Here is a 16,239-nt window from a genome sequence, read left to right as displayed (position 1 = left end):
GGAGTAAGCCGTGACCTTATCCTAAAGAAAGCAAAGAATATATATATATATATATATATATATATATATATATTCAAGGAAAAATTCCTTAATCCAATGTCCCATAGAAATTGTTTACACCCATGAATTCAAACCTTAGATCTGGACAAAGCATATTACCAAAACCATAGCCCTTACAACTTGAGCCAACCCCAAGGGGTTTTAGAGTTATTATTCTTACATATATTGTTTTCACATCTATATATTAGTTCCTTCCAAGCATCACAGTAGATTGCGGCTCAGACGGAGATGGTTCAAATCAAGCAAAACCAAGGGCATTCGTTGGCACCTGAGATACTAAATATGCAAAGAAAGAAATATGCGGCTTAATTAGCAATATAGAAATAGTCTAGTAGTCTCAAGCTCAGGTAATAAAGACTCGTGCCGGTAAGGCATGATCATGATTTAATGGGGTTATTATTACCCGGGTATCAATACTCTCTCGACTTTAGTAACACGTGCAAAATTCCAGTGCTTCATGTTTCTTTCGGATGGCTTCTACATGTAACTTTCCAAATTTTCTATGATAATTTATATTCTACTAACACCAAAAAAGCATTACCGAAGAACCAATCCCAATAGAAAAGCTTTTCCAACTTTTCATAACAATGTCTTATTCCCAAGTGATTTTCAGCCTTGGTTTTCAATTCTCTCGCTAGCATTCTCCCCAGAAGTTTTCATGTCACTTTCCTTCCCAAATCCTAGTTCTGACATGTCTTGCTTTGCCATCAAGTTCCTGCAATACGCAAATGAAAGAGCATGTAGCAATTCTTTTGCATTAAAACAAACCCGAGAATACTTATCAAAAAAAAAAAAAAAAAAAAACAAACCCGAGAATGTCCATGAAATGGATGAGACAAAAGATATATAAGATTTGTCTAATATTTGGCACTTCTCCATTACACATTAAAATTCTGGTAAACCTTTTTTGTTTTACTGTAGCCTCTTATCGCAGAGTCAGTAGTCACCGAAAAGATAACCAGTGATCTAAAATGAATGATTGGAAGAGCTCAATTCAAGGGTTTATCAAATAGCACCGATTTCTTTGGCCGAGTTGACTTCTGAGTTTTACAATTGATCTGAATAGCTTAGCATCAGAGCATGAATGTGAGATCCTTCCATTAAGAAATCTTGGAAAAATTTTATTCTTACTTATAAAAAAAATCTTGAAATATAAAAAACCTCATAACAATAAAAACTCTGAATCCTTCACTTGCAGACCCCATCTTGTTTCTGTATTGCCCTTCATAAAGAAAGTAAAGCATGCATCTAAGAGAGTGTGGCATCTAATAACATAATCTCACATCAGGGAGAATGGGAAAAATGCCTTTCTGAGCATCAGAAGCAACACAAACTCTAAGCAAAACTAGGCTCACTCTGCTGTTTGCACCCAAAAAAAAAAACTAAATGTATAATAAGAGAAACCAAAACACTCACTTTTCCATACGGCACTCCAGATACTTCTTTGAAAAGTTTCTACATTTTTCAGATAGGTGGCTGGAAGATTTTAGACAGTTCAGGTAGTCTTTCTTTTCCTGGAAAAATGAAGTTCGTGTAAAAACTGAGCAATTATAAGAAATTGCTTATGAGTGAAACTTACAAGAATTTAAGTAATCAACATTGAAACAAAATAGTTTTGGTAAAATTCATTTTGGTAATGGAAACTCTAAAGCATTACTACCAGGTCGCATAAATGCATGTGATCCAAAGGGAAGACTCCTTTTTCCGGAGGTACCGGTCTCAGTCCTCTATTCCCACCAAATGCACCACCTGCAAAAATTACAAACTTTTAAAGGGAAATTAAAGAACAGAAGTACAAAAGCAATTAGGTAAGGCTTTTAATTTCTGATGCCTAAACAAGGTTGAGTACTGGCCAGAAAGAAAAGGGGTGTGCATGTGAGTGCCTGCTAGATCCAGAATATAATAGCAATTACCACTTTCACAATCGCAACTAATCCTGGTCTTGATGGAAATCAATAATAGCTTTCATCTTCTAATCTATGAAACGAAATTCTCCATTACAATAAGTGAAAGACAAGAGTCCCTTTGCCAGATCTAAGGATGTACTTGAATAAATATTCCAAAGCTAAACCAAAAGATTTTTTAGGAAGGAGAGGCAACGGCCAAAATTATTAAAAGCAACTCTTGAAACCACCCGACCATGCAGGTTGTGTATAACGGACACTCAACAATTAAATGGAAAACCTCGAGAATGCATTCACTAAACCCCGTAAAACAAGCTATAACCTTACCTTCTGAGGATTTGGCCAAACTATTGAGCTCCCGAGGTTTAAAAAGATGCCCTCCATGATTTCTAGATATCCCACTCCCTAGTGGATCTATATTTTTCGAAGAGCCGGCAACGATATCAAGCTCCAAAAACCCATTTTGGCCAAAAATCCATAGATGGACATGAAAGTGACACAATTTCCCAAGGAGAGTAAACACTCAAGAGTTCCGGGCAAACGTATGCTCCGAAGGCACATCTTATCACAATTGAAAATGGAACTCATGCAATTAAAACTTCAATCTTTTTTCTCATCAAAAGCCTAAAACTTTGCCAATGTTACCAATATTTTCAGAGCAAACTTTTTTTTCTGACCTTCAATCCAACGGAATCAAAGTGAAATATAGCATCCAAATGATAAATTTTTTAAGGGCCCCTAGAAACAAAATCGGTCAGTCACACTATAGCTTACTTGCGTGAGCTCTTCACGTATTTTCTACAAGGAAAAAAAAAAAAAGACATAGTCCTCATATTCATTTCATTGCCTGTTATCCTTGAATTTCTAAGCAACCAAACTAAGAGAGAGAGAGAGAGAGAGAGAGAGAGAACCTGCACTCATTCGTAAAAGATGCTGCGCGTTTGACTGAACAGATTCAGGGCATAGAGGAATTCAATTTTTCTCTTTCCATTCAGTGATTCATCGCGGAGCAGGGAAATAGAAATCGGAGCACTAGGAAACATTGAAAACGCTAAAACGTTCGGGTCGGGCAACGCCTTATATTGGGCATCCTATCGGGCTGCAGATTGGCAATGGGGTACTACGGACAAGTGAAGTGGTAGCTTAGCCTCAAACTAACCAAACTTCATTAATGGATCGTGAATCATCTCATTTTATACAAAGTTATAAAATAATTTTTTAAATTTTTAAAAAGTTATGATTTTCCGCTCGGATATCTATTCCATATTTGAAATTTTGAGGTCCGAAAAAATTTCTTTATAACTTATTAAAAGAAAAAAGAAAAGAAAAAAAGATCTATAATCAAAGAAAACTGTTTTAAAAGTCGTGGTTATTAATACAAGGTTAGTGATGGTAGGAGATCAGCCTCCAAATTGTAGCCCAAATCACACAAATGCGGCCCGGCCTGTATTTTAATCTTCGGTACACGAAGCTGCTTGCCCACATAGGGATGTGTACAAATGGTAAAGTAACTAACAATAGGGATGAAGTACAAGTAGATTTTATAAAAATAATTTTATAAATTAATATAATTTTATATGTTACGTTAGATTTATTTTATAATAAAATCAATTTTACAATCTAACGTAATAGATCAAGCTATTTTAATTTGTAAATTTATTTTTGTGAGATTTCTTTGTATGTAAAGCATTTCTCTACAAAGAATATTAGTTTAAAACTTGAATACTACTATTTTAAGACTTTTATATTAAGAAAAATTATACTAATCATCCTCACACCACACATATTTTTTTTCTTTTTACCCTTATGTGTAATATATAGATGAAAAGTAGAAGAAATCAATTAGTTTAAGAAGAATAAAACAAAAAAATAATAATAATAAAAATAAGTGTGGTGTGTGAGGATGATGAGTATCAAAGTTCTTACATTTGGTTATTGTGTACTTGAAATCATTTAATTTAGAAAATAAATTTTAAAATTTGAATCTTATAAATCAAATCTTACCATTTAAATGATGTAGATGATGTGCTCTACACATTGACTTGAAAATAAAATAATTCTTACAATTTTAGGTGTCTTTGACATTCATGTTGGTATTTATATTAGGACTAGTTCAAATTATATACTGATTGGTAGGACTTTGAGCCCCTTTTTTTAAATGACTTGTAAAGAAAGAAATGCATTTGCCATAGGCGTGCAAAGAGATGCAACTTGGGGAAAGATTCAACTCAACTCAAAAGTCTTCACAAATTTATGAGTATTTTTTGTCATTTTTTTATAGGCAATTGTTGTATGGTTTTTTAATAGAAATTGATCACGTATTCTCAAATGTGATTGGTTGTGGGCGAGCTTACAGCTACCACCATCTCATGTGAAATTGCAACAACCAATTCATTGGTAAATTACCCAGAAAAATAAAGATAATTAGTATTTATAAATTAAAGGTGGACTTCCATCATGAAACAGATTGCCCAATGTTTCAGAAAAAGACATAAAGCCTATTACATTGTAATATACACATAGTTTAATTAATACAAGTCTGAAAGAGTTTTGTAGCCCAAAAAAAACAAGACAAAAGCAAAAAGGCATCGCCTGCTCTTGATCATCTTCCTATATATAACAGTCACGGTCCAAGTTCTAAGCATGCAGAATTAATATACGAACAAAGATATAAACAATGAGAAAATTAATAATAATTAATTTGAAGGTATCGCGAGTCTACCTATTGTATATTGAACACATGAAAAAGAATTGTATGTAAAGCATATTTCGGTCCGTTGGGATACAGAGATGAGGTGAGACATCTTATCTAATTTTAACTAATAATCTCATTATTATTCATAAATTATTTTAATTTATCTTATCTCATCTCACTATTCAAATCAGTTTGTCCCTTGACTAGTATGAGGACTAGTTAAATCATTGTACCCTTGAATTTATACACAAGTATTGTAAACAAAAAAAATATGAAAATGATTGAACAATATGTGTAATGAGCTGAGTCAGAATGGCAGTATGGTTAAGAAATGAACCCATCTTAATTATTTGCAAAAAATTAAAGGAAAAAAAATGAAGAAGAAGAATATATAAAGATCAAAACACATATCATATAATGAAAAGTATATTCAGTAGCCGGTCCAATTTTTATACACCGCATACCAAGCCACGTCACGGTGCATAGCCCCAGCCTTTCTTTGCCCATGCTCCTCCCTCTATTAAAAATAAACCCCTTGCCCGGCCTGAATCTCGAGGATAGAGAGAACTTGAGGAGAAAGAGGGGGCTCGGTGAGAGGGCTCAAAGAGAGAGGGCTAGAGAGAGAGAGAGAGGTAGATGGGGATATGGCAGGAAAAAAAAATCTTTCTAGTTACAGGCGGTTTGATGCACCAAATCGTATACCGATACTTACATGATTTTTTTATTGAAAAGAAAAAAAATTTTTTTTTTTTTAGAGAAGAAAATACCATATGTCTCATGAAAATAATTTCCGTCTTCAATTCATACCATTTCATTAAATAGATGTCTTACATGTCAGTATCAGTACGTGATTTGGTACGCGAACTCATTTACAAGATGATTTTTCCAAAAAAAATTGATAGGTGCGGTGTAGAAGTTGTTGTATAAGCAGATTACTTAACATGAGATAGAATCTTAAAATATTTTTTTTTTCTTCTTCCTTTTTTTAGACTGCATGTAAAGTTCAAAGGGACCATTCTCGTTTTGGATCTATAGTACTCTAAAAAAATAGTCGACTTTGCAGTCAAAATCTTTGAAATATTGAGATTCTAGCTATTAGAAATAACTAAATTATTAGATGTATTTATTTATATTCTTTGACACAAATAATAATTTAACATATGAACACAAACAAGTAGTGATTTAACATCCCATGATTCCAATATTAATGCATTAATATCTAGTGTTGAACATGATCAGTTTGGCATTTTGGAGAACAGTTTTGCATGTGTGCAGCTTTACTGCTTTTACCCATTAATCATGGCAAGATTCATTCCAAAATAAGTCGTGTGATTTGTGTGAAAAATCTCTATCTTCACACATGGCCGGGCACATCATTATTGAAAAAAAATAGATCTTTGTTTTTTTGGGACTCTGATGAAAAAATCAAGGAAGTCCTCACGTGCTAGACCAGTGAAGCATGTGGCTTATTTATTTATTTATTTATTTTCTTAACTGATGGGGAATCATGTGGATGATCTAGGGCTGGTTACGTTAACTAATAAAGACCAACAACACATGGAAGTTTGGAACATGAAAACCTTTTAATGCTTTCGTGACATTCTATATATGTTTGTTGAAATTACCATATAACCTTAGAATTGAAGGGTCGTCAGTTGTCTTGGCTATAACAAGGGGTGTTGTAGAGTTTCAAAGTTCCCAACAACCAAATTCATTAACTGGCGGCTCTAAGAATTAGGGGACAAGATATCTAATTCGTTTTTTCTTTATCAAAGAAGTAATTAAAGTGGTTGATGAATCGGAATGAAAAAGAAACGAAATCGAGGTTGGGAATTGGGATGTTTTGTGACCAACACCCTACTTATATCAGAAGTGTGAAAATTAAATTATCAGAGGGACCCAACATACTGAAAAATACATGGTTGTTTTGTCGATAACCGGTGGACTAAAGATGAAATCATTGAAGTCCTCCCACGTGGTATGAGCCAATGAAGCATGTGCATGTGCAAGTGCGGCTTATAATCATATCATATGATTCAACCTCATTTTTCTTCGCTCTTCAGTACCTCTGCTTCTTACGATTATCATGTCCAACGGGAAAATCAAATCCCCACATTGCCCTCGAAGGTTCCATATTTGGATAGCTAGCTGTATATTTTCTTTTTCCAAAACCGAAAATCAATAATAATATCAAGGCTAAACCATATATAATATGTATGATTTTTTCTACTCATCACTTATTTTTTTTTTTTTTTTTTAGTTTTATTCTTCTTAAACTAATTAGGCTTTTCTTCTCATCATCTATACGCTATGTATTTGATAAGCGAGAAAAATTAAAAAATTGTGTGTATTGTATAGTGTGAGAATGATGAGTAAAATTTTTCATATATATATATAATCAGCTCTCCATTTTACACCCATTTAACAGATTTTTACTTTTTTTTTTTTTTTGTTCCTTTTCGAATTATTTTAGAATAAATCAGTGAAACACATAACTCGAAAAGTGAAAGAAATAATACAAAAATATTTGGTCAAGAATTCAGTAAGGCTTCGTTTGGTTACCTAACTCATCTCAACTCATCATTACAATTTTTTCAAATTTCAATACAAAATATAATAAACAATTCAACTTTTTCAAATTCTAAAATAATAATAATATTAAAAAATAATATTTTATCATCTCAACTCAACTCAACTTAACTCACTTCAACATCTAAACACAACCTAAACGTGGCTGAATAGGATGAACCGGATAAATAAATATAATATATACATATAAAAGGAGAGTTTCTTGCCTCTTTCTTTTGTTGGGACATGATCTTGAGAATCATGAATCAAAGAGGAAACCTGAATTGTACGGAAAAATTTTATATTCTTGGGCATGAAAATATTTATGTATAAGTCTTTTTTTTTTTTTAACACATCAAATAGGACCAATTACTGCACTGCTGAAGTGTGCCTCGCAAAGTCGCAATGATGAAATGCTATTGGTTTTATAATTATTTATAATGAACTCCACAACTAATGATTTGTTGATACAATAAAAAATCTCTATTAGTTATACATTCCACGCATTTGGTCGATTTTTATTTTTTTTAATTATGGTTAAAATCTAATATAACTGATAACTTTAATTAATCTGTTTAATGTCAATATTATATATATGTAAGTTGCAACTAGCATTTTTAATCCTTTTGCAAAGACTTTATTAGTTTTCAAACTTTATAGTTTTCTTCATAAATTTGAAAAATGTATCTATTAGTTCCTTCTATCTATTTCCTGTTAAAATTACAAAAAATAAAAAATAAACTTGATCAAACAGTGATCTTCCTCTCTCAACATCGAATTGAATCAGCATTTTTATTTCACAAAGCCTTTTTATCCATATTTATATGGAAGTAGAATATATAGAAGTTAAAGAATAATTAAGTAAAAAAATTGATTGAATGTTTAACCTATATATATATATATATATATATATGCTTATAAATCCAATCATTATGATTATAATAACAAAGAATAAGGAGGTGTGAAAAATGAGTATATTTTCCTGAAACAGAGTATTATTTAATACTAGGGAATCTTTTCCTAATATTATTTTAATTGATTTTAAATTTTAAATATTGCTTCACCTATAATTAAAGCTGAACGGGGGGAGAATAAAAATATCAACTTGGTCTTTAGTCGTGATCATGCGAATGAAAACGGGGGGATGCGTTTGATGTTTGAACTAAGGCGCAAGTAACGGGCAAAAAGGATACGAGAACGGAAACACGGCCTAAAGAGGGCGGCCCATATTAAACAAATTCATAAATAAAATAACATCCATGGTATTTAATTATCTTTTTTCACTTAAATGTAACCTTGAATTTTTTCTAGATTTTTTTTACAAGTTGATATTATAAAAAAATATTCAGTCATTATTATTATAAACAAAAATAGAAATCTAAAGATTTTTTTTTTTTCAATAAAAGTAGTTTGCAACATGTATTTATTGAACGTTTGCCAATACAATACAACAGTGAATGGAACGCACCGTAACCCAGATTACTCCGTTCTTACATTGACCACACGTGGCAGCCTCCTCTCTCTCTCTCTCTCCCCTTGTAAGAAATTCCCTCGCACAGTCAAACTCTGTTGATTGTTAGCATGTTTTTGTCACACAGAAAAAATAATGGTAGGCCGAAGGTCGCTCCGTATGAGCGTTCTCACTGTGTATCCCTCTATTTCTCTACAAAACCCCCCTTTCATTGCTCTCATTCTCTTCATTCCTCTCTCTCTCTCTTTCTTTCTCTGTAATCACACATCATTATATATAATATACATAGCCCATCTGTACATTATATATACATACACAGAGCACATCTGTGTAGTGTTATCATACTTGCCGAACAATGACAGAACCAAACAATTCAGAAGCTGCAAGCACCAGCGGCTCATCCACATCTTCACCGTTCGAGCCCTCTTCCTCCAACTCCGTCTCTGTCTCATCCAAAAGACCAAAACCCCAATCCCCAGAGCAGAGCACGCCAAAAAGACCCAGAGTCGACTGTAGCAAACACCCGGTCTTCCGGGGCGTTCGGATGCGCAGTTGGGGGAAATGGGTGTCCGAAATCCGCGAGCCCCGCAAGAAATCCCGTATTTGGCTCGGTACATTTTCCACCCCTGAAATGGCTGCACGGGCGCACGATGTAGCCGAGCTGAGCATTAAAGGTAACTCCGCGGTACTGAATTTTCCTCAGCTCGTTCATGTGCTACCTCGACCACTATCATCAACACCAGGTGACATTCAGGCCGCCGCAGTTAAAGCCGCAGCCATGGTCCAATTTGATTCAGAGTCATCTTCTTCTTCCTCCTCATCTTCATCATTGTCGTCTTCGCCAGGAGGATCGGAATCGGAGGAGCTGGGCGAAATTGTTGAGTTGCCGAATATAGAAGGAAGTTTTGAATTGACCGAGTTGCGTACGGACTTCTTACTGCTTGACCCGGTTGATGGGTGGGTCTATGATCCGCCATTCGGGCTGCAAGGAGCTGAACTTTGTGGGGATTTTTGTGATCAGATATTGACGTTGGAGAATTCGATTCCGACCAACTTCGAAGGTCTAGTGTGGGATTAGTGGCCAAATAATTTGGTGTGCTATTAGTTTTTTTTCGCTCTACCAAGTAATTTCGCTACGTACGTTTGCTCATTGAACGGATCTTCTTGTACTGTAATACAATAGATTCACACAATTTAAGAGTTCCTTTTTAGAATTACAGCAATAATATTATTGTTCGTGTGAAATTTGATCACAGATGATTTGCTACAATATTGATCATGTCTACTTCAAATTCCAAATGGTTCCCATCTTGCCATCGATGCTTTCCCTGATTTCTAGTGCAAAACACTTTGGTCTATGGGTGACTCACCATAAAGAACTAATTCTATCACGACATGCTGCTAATTCAAATTACTCACATAAGCTCTAGTACTTTTTGATAACATGATGAGATCTTGTACTGATATAATGAAAATGCTAAGTATCAATTTGTTCTTCAAAAGGATCACTACTTGATAATTGCTTACAGACAAGATATAATAAGATGCATGCCCTACTTGATGAGACCAAAGTTTATTGTTCAGTTAGTCATTTGATGGATCATCCAAACTCGTTCCAATTGTTTTGCTTGTTACGGACCTATATATGGCCCCATGTTCCCATCCCACCACCATGTTATCTCTCTTGTCTTTCTTTGATAAGGTATATGCCAGCATAGACCATATACTGTTGCCAATTATTGTTATCGTCTTTTCACTATATCGCTTTCAATTGCTAGTTGTACCGGCCACTAGTGCAATAATCACCATGCTCATTTATCAGAGCCGTCATCGTCGCATCATCATCATCATCATCGTTGTAACATCTTTCTCTCTTCTTGCAGTTTTACATTTCATCTCCGGCCACTTTCTTTCATCGTTTTAGCTTATAAATCGTGTTCCCCGGAAGTCTAGAGCTTGATTTTCACAACTTGGCTAGCTAGTTTCTTATAACTCTAACATCATGTCTTAATTGCGTGCTTGAGCCTCCATAATGAAAGTTTAATTCCTCCCACAATACAGTACATATTAATATTGCTAGTGTGAGTACGTAACAGTGTTCGAGAAGCTTTAAATTCTCAAGTCTTTCATTTTGATTAATAATTAGGTCCAATGTCATCTATACTTAACTCGTGCGACTAAATCAAGGTTATACTAGTCTATTACCAGCTAATTGTCTTACAAGTTATGTAGAAGAAAATAATTATCATCATGTCCAGCACTCGCCTTAGATGCAAAAGTCACCAGTACTACTTCACGTGTTTGGACAACATGCATATGAAACTAATTATCCGGCCGATGAAATTATTATAAATTAGGTTTATGCAGACTGATTACAATATAAATTAGTACTTCCCTAATGTTTTTTTCCAACCAATAAAGAAATTATAGGATATATTGGTCCAATTAAGTTCGAAGTACATAGGAAAATTAAGGAAGTCAAGGAAGAACAATAAAACTTTGGTTCTAATAATTTTTTAATGAACCAAACAGTGCCTCATGATGATGTCTAGAAGTTTGGTAGAGCAGTGCGTGGTTTGGTGCAATTGACACATAGTAACGCTAAATCTTTTTTTTTTTTATCCTAGTATTTATTTTAGACCAGCATTCTTATAAACCAATAGGAAAAAACTTGACCAACCTAGTACCTACTCCTACCTGCTTCGTGCTATTTTTCCATTAAGAAAGTAAAAGTAAAATCCTCATGCAAACTATAATCTATAGATAATGTTCTTTAATTTCATGTAATAAGCCCAATTTGGCTACTTGCGATCAGTATATATTTTTTAATCAAATTAGATGATTTTATTATTAATTAAGGTGTATATATATATATATAAATACATAATGTGATTTTTGTATATAGTATTTTATAATATTATTTATGTGAAAATTTTAGACAATATATATAGATATATAGATTATACTTAAGTATTTAATGCTGTAATTATTATAAGATTTTTAGACAGTATAAATATCATATGAAGAGTATTTAATATTATGTCTAGCTAGCTATTTCTATATATATATATATTGGATCATCTAACTCGTCTGACAATAAAAATTTAATTAGACTATATATAATCACTGATCCCCAGTCTTTAGTCGTCGAGCCGTCAAAGACTTTGTGCAGTTTACAGCTAATTTCACAGTGGGGGCAATTATTAATGTGGAAACGAGTCACGAATGACACTTCCAATTTGCGTTGATGAAATATATAATTATATCTCCGTAAGAAAATTATTTATTTATATTTAATTATTTTCTGTAAAAATAATTATTTCTTATCAAAAATAATATATTTTTATCGTAAATAATCATTATTATCGTAAATAATCTGTCATAAACGCTCTTTTTTTTTTATATATATAATTAAAACATGAGTACTAGCATTATTAATTCTTAGAAAAATATCCTTGCATTAATTGAATTTATAATATTTTGTCTCCTTACGAGATTCCATATCCTCGATTCAATTAATTTGGACTTTAAAATATACTCAACTACTTGATGATAATTTATTTCTACCTAATAAAAAGATCAATTGGATTATATATATATATGTGTTCACGCTGTTCATGACGTCATTCAGATAAGTTGCATCATCCTGCATGAAAGAAATAAATTAACTCTGATCTCTTTACTGAAAAATTATAATCATTAATCATGATTTTAATAATGTTGCGGAAAGGCCAACTCAAAGGGATCAGACAAATAATAATAATAATAAGAAAAAGGCAATTTGGCGCCACTAATTAAATATTGATGCAATCCCTAATTACTACAATATTCGTATTTTATTTAGCCGTATATCACCGTCTTCATGCTATAATTATAAATTTACATGATCTACAGCTAGTATTTTGTTAGGTCAAAATTAATGTAACATTGTTTTAGGAAGCAGGGACTCCAAAGAAGAGATGTAAAATTAATGCAAATTAAATAGAATTGAAGCACGTACGGGATCATGATTTCTTTTCTAATTTGTTTAAATTAGAGGGCCTTAATTGAGAACTAGAGAGATTAGGACTTTTGTGATCAGTCTGTCTGAAAATAACCAATAAACTTAATATGATGACTTTAATTAGGACGGGAGTTTTAATCAAAATCTCTCAATCTCATTCCCAAGCCATAAATTAAATCACTAAATTGATCAGTTTCTCTTTTTGATTTCCAATTGCATGCCAAGATGCATTAATATCTTAATTTTCAATACGCCATGTGTCTGAACTTCCGATCTGCATGCCGCTAAGTTGAAAGGAATTAAAAATAAAAATAAAAACCGAGACAGATCATGCATGCATAGTGTGTAATATTTCAATTTAATTACGTATAGAGTATAATTTTCACCGAGGAAAGTGATCTTGGCTTTGATGTTGAATATGTAGATGTAGATTCATTAAGATCTGAAAAAAAAAGAAGACTCCTGATCATCAGAGATTGATACATGTTATTCAGTCATAATTGGTTACGCCGGATCGATCCATTAGCACTTCTCCTTGTAAATATGTGCGATAAATATTGAGATGGGAAGTTTAAATAAACTATGCACTTTCAATTTGTCTATTTGTGTGTCTTGACCTAGTGTAAATTGTACCTTTTTTTATTATTATTTTAAATATTATTTTTTAAAAAATTATCAATATACTAATAGTTACTTCTGATTCTTAATCGATCAGTAAGCAAGATAAATAAATAAATATATAAGCGGCCAAAATCAAATAATTAAATAAATATCTCATAACGCAAAGTCAAACAAACAAGTAATAAACCAATTACCAATTGTGCTGTAAAACTGGAAGCTAGCTGCACGTTCTTCGCATGAAGCATGCATATTATATAATATATACAGAATTAAATCTTAATAATTAGTTGAAATTTCAGTACTTGACTTCGGATATTTGGAGAAGTACGCTTCCCAGCTTGAATATATCAAGTAGTAAGTACGTACTCACCGCTACCGCATATATAATTGTCTAATGCCATGTTGATGTTTTTTTTTTTTTTTGTTTTTCCAACCGGCCTATAGAAAAGTACGTTAATTTCTTTGTCGTGTAAAAGTAAAACGAGAAATTCACGTACCATGCACCGATCGAGAAGGAAATTATAATATGATGTTTTGGCTGTTTTTGTAGAAATGCATGCAAGAAGGTCATTCATGACTGGCTTAGAAAAAAAAAAAAAAGGTCATTCATGACTGGAATGATACGATCGACGACGCGACCATCATGTACCATTAGTTTTGCTGGATAAATGACGGGGACTGGGAAAAAAAGTACCGCTCATTGTTACTGGTAGTGTATTTTATAAATTTATTTTTTATTTTTTATTTTTTTATTCATATTTTTTTAATATTTTTAATATTTTTTTTTAAAAAAAATTCTCAAACGGTCACCTAGAGCGGTAACGTCTTGAGAAAAAAATACAGACCAAAAAAAAAAAACAGAAGGCAACGCGAATATTCATGTTGTACTGTTTATGCAGTACTGATCTTCACATAAACAGTACAACGTTAGTTTTGCCCTCGGCCTTTTTGTCTAATTTGGTATAAAATCCTAGGATGGTGCTACGTCCACCGGGACCTGGGAGCTACTGCTAGGTTCTTTTTTTTTTTTTTTTTTTTTTTTTCCTTTTAACATGAATTTTTTAACACTTATAATTTTTTTTTAAAAATATAAAAAATATAATATTATTAAAAAATACTTCATTAATCACTAACTAAAAAGAAAAATTAAAAATAAAAATAAAAAATCTTAGCAGTAAGAACAATTGGTGAGAATATGGTAAGACCCTTGGTATTTTCTTACTGTAATTCTTACTGGAATGTATAGTGGAAGAGATGGGAGTGGAATGTTAGTACAATACTCTATTGATAGTATGCACTACAAGTGTTCGATGAATGGGAGCAATGGAAATGAGTATGAAGAAATGCATTGATATTTGAAATTGATACGTTGGAACTCATTCGAGGTAGTCTCTTCCTCTTGCCACAAACTATAGTTATGAATTCACTTAACATCCGAATGCCTTCCACTCAAGTCTCCTCCTTATCCAAATACATAAAACTCTAACTAACTTGCAGGCTAGACTAACGTTACCTGCTACTCACTGTGAATGACAGACGCACCGTTTTGGTTATAACCAAAACATTACGTCTTACAACTGAAATAAAATGTAAAGTGCTTACTAAAAGGAACGCTCCGTTTTGGCCTTTAAGAGTCCAAAAACGCTGTGTATAACAACTAAAATAAGGCTAACAGATTCTTTAAAATGGAATGCATTGTTTTGGCTTATAAATGCCAAAACGTTGCGTCTTAGAATGGCAATCCAATCCAACTCTACTACAAACGACACCGTCCCCACTTTTCTTACTTCAAATCAGTTCCAGTTCACTTCACTTCGATACTTCGTGTCTTCGTTCCAGCTTAAGGTTTTCTTCTTCATTTTGGCATCATAACAAATCCCCCATTCTTCACAGCACCTTGCCCACAAGGTGCGGGTAAAGCTGCTGTAGTTTCCACAGTCTCTCCCATGAGTTCTCTTCATCTCTCAATCCCCTCCATTTAACCAAGATTTCAGTTACCCACGGTTTCCCTCATTTCTCAGACGACGATCTACCACCTTTTCAGGCTTAGGAAGAACTTCACCCTGCGAATCGACGGGAGGGAGGGTGGCCAACGGTTGAATTGAGTTTCCCACTTTCCTTTTGAGGCATGATATGTGGAAGGTAGGGTGTACTCAGGATGTTGGGGGCAACTTAAGCCGATAAGTAACCTACCCACTCTTCTTCTCTACTTGGAATGGCCTGAAATACCGGGGAGACAACTTCATATTTCGGCGGTGTGCTACGGATTTATGTCTAAAAGGTTGTAACCTCAGGTACACCCATTCCCCTTATTCGAATGTTCTCTCGGTTCTATGCTTGTCAACTTGTATTTTCATTCGGTTCTTTGCTCCTTCCAAGTTCTCTTTAAGAATTTTGATAACTTTGTATCTGCCTTGTAATGTTTGATCAACCGATTGGTTGTTTGAAGTCCCTGGTATGTATGACAGAAATAATGGTGGGGGGTACCCATAGAGGGCGTGGAAATGTGTCATCTTAGTAGTTGTGTGATAAAATGTATTGTACCACCATTCCGCGAATGGTAGCCACTGTGACCACTTCTGAGGTGTAGTTCCAGCATAGCATCTTAGGTAACCTTCCAAGCATTTATTTAGAGCATTTGTCTGTCCATCGGATTGGGGATGGTAGGCAGAGCTTAGATTAAGAGTTGACCTCTGTATTGAAAAGAAAGATTACCAAAAAGAACTCACAAATATTGGGTCTCAATCTGTCACGATAATTCGGGGTAGGCCGTGTAACTTGAACACATGATTCACAAACAAACTAGCCACCCCAACTGCTGTGTAAGGGTGCGACAAGGGTATGAAGTGGCTGAATTTTGTGAATCTATCCACAAACACTAAGATCGCATTAAAACCACTGGACTTGGGCAACCCTT

General features: G+C 33.6%; 2 protein-coding genes across 2 annotated transcripts; one reads left to right on the top strand and one right to left on the bottom strand.

Annotated features, from left to right (window-relative positions):
* Window positions 1-403: 403 nt before the first annotated feature.
* LOC121261909 (cytochrome c oxidase assembly protein COX19-like) lies at window positions 404-3,029 on the bottom strand. The gene is made up of 4 exons (XM_041164327.1): window positions 2,876-3,029; window positions 1,721-1,809; window positions 1,477-1,574; window positions 404-775 (listed from the first exon to the last, which is right to left on the bottom strand). The coding sequence occupies exons 1-4, from the start codon at window positions 2,883-2,885 to the stop codon at window positions 670-672; spliced, it is 303 nt and encodes a 100-aa protein (XP_041020261.1). The 5' UTR covers window positions 2,886-3,029; the 3' UTR covers window positions 404-669.
* A 5,804-nt stretch (window positions 3,030-8,833) lies between these two features.
* On the top strand, window positions 8,834-9,908 carry LOC121260909 (ethylene-responsive transcription factor TINY-like). Its single transcript, XM_041162990.1, has one exon. It carries the CDS (start codon window positions 9,054-9,056, stop codon window positions 9,774-9,776), a length of 723 nt encoding a protein of 240 aa, XP_041018924.1. The 5' UTR covers window positions 8,834-9,053; the 3' UTR covers window positions 9,777-9,908.
* Window positions 9,909-16,239: the final 6,331 nt, after the last annotated feature.

The sequence above is a fragment of the Juglans microcarpa x Juglans regia genome, chromosome 1D (genome assembly GCF_004785595.1).
Source record: "Juglans microcarpa x Juglans regia isolate MS1-56 chromosome 1D, Jm3101_v1.0, whole genome shotgun sequence".
NCBI lineage: Eukaryota > Viridiplantae > Streptophyta > Magnoliopsida > Fagales > Juglandaceae > Juglans > Juglans microcarpa x Juglans regia.
The sequence above is the reverse complement of the archived record's forward strand: the minus strand, read 5'-3'. Positions and strand labels throughout refer to the sequence as shown.

Excerpts from the sequence above, each read along its gene's own strand:
- LOC121261909 (XM_041164327.1), bottom strand. Across the intron at positions 1,575-1,720 it reads ACATGCATTTATGCGACCTG|GAAAAGAAAGACTACCTGAA; the intron begins GTAGTAATGCTT and ends TCATTTTTCCAG. Across the intron at positions 776-1,476 it reads CTGGAGTGCCGTATGGAAAA|GAACTTGATGGCAAAGCAAG; the intron begins GTGAGTGTTTTG and ends TGCGTATTGCAG.
- LOC121260909 (XM_041162990.1), top strand. The coding sequence starts at position 9,054 with ATGACAGAACCAAACAATTCAGAAGCTGCAAGCACCAGCGGCTCATCC.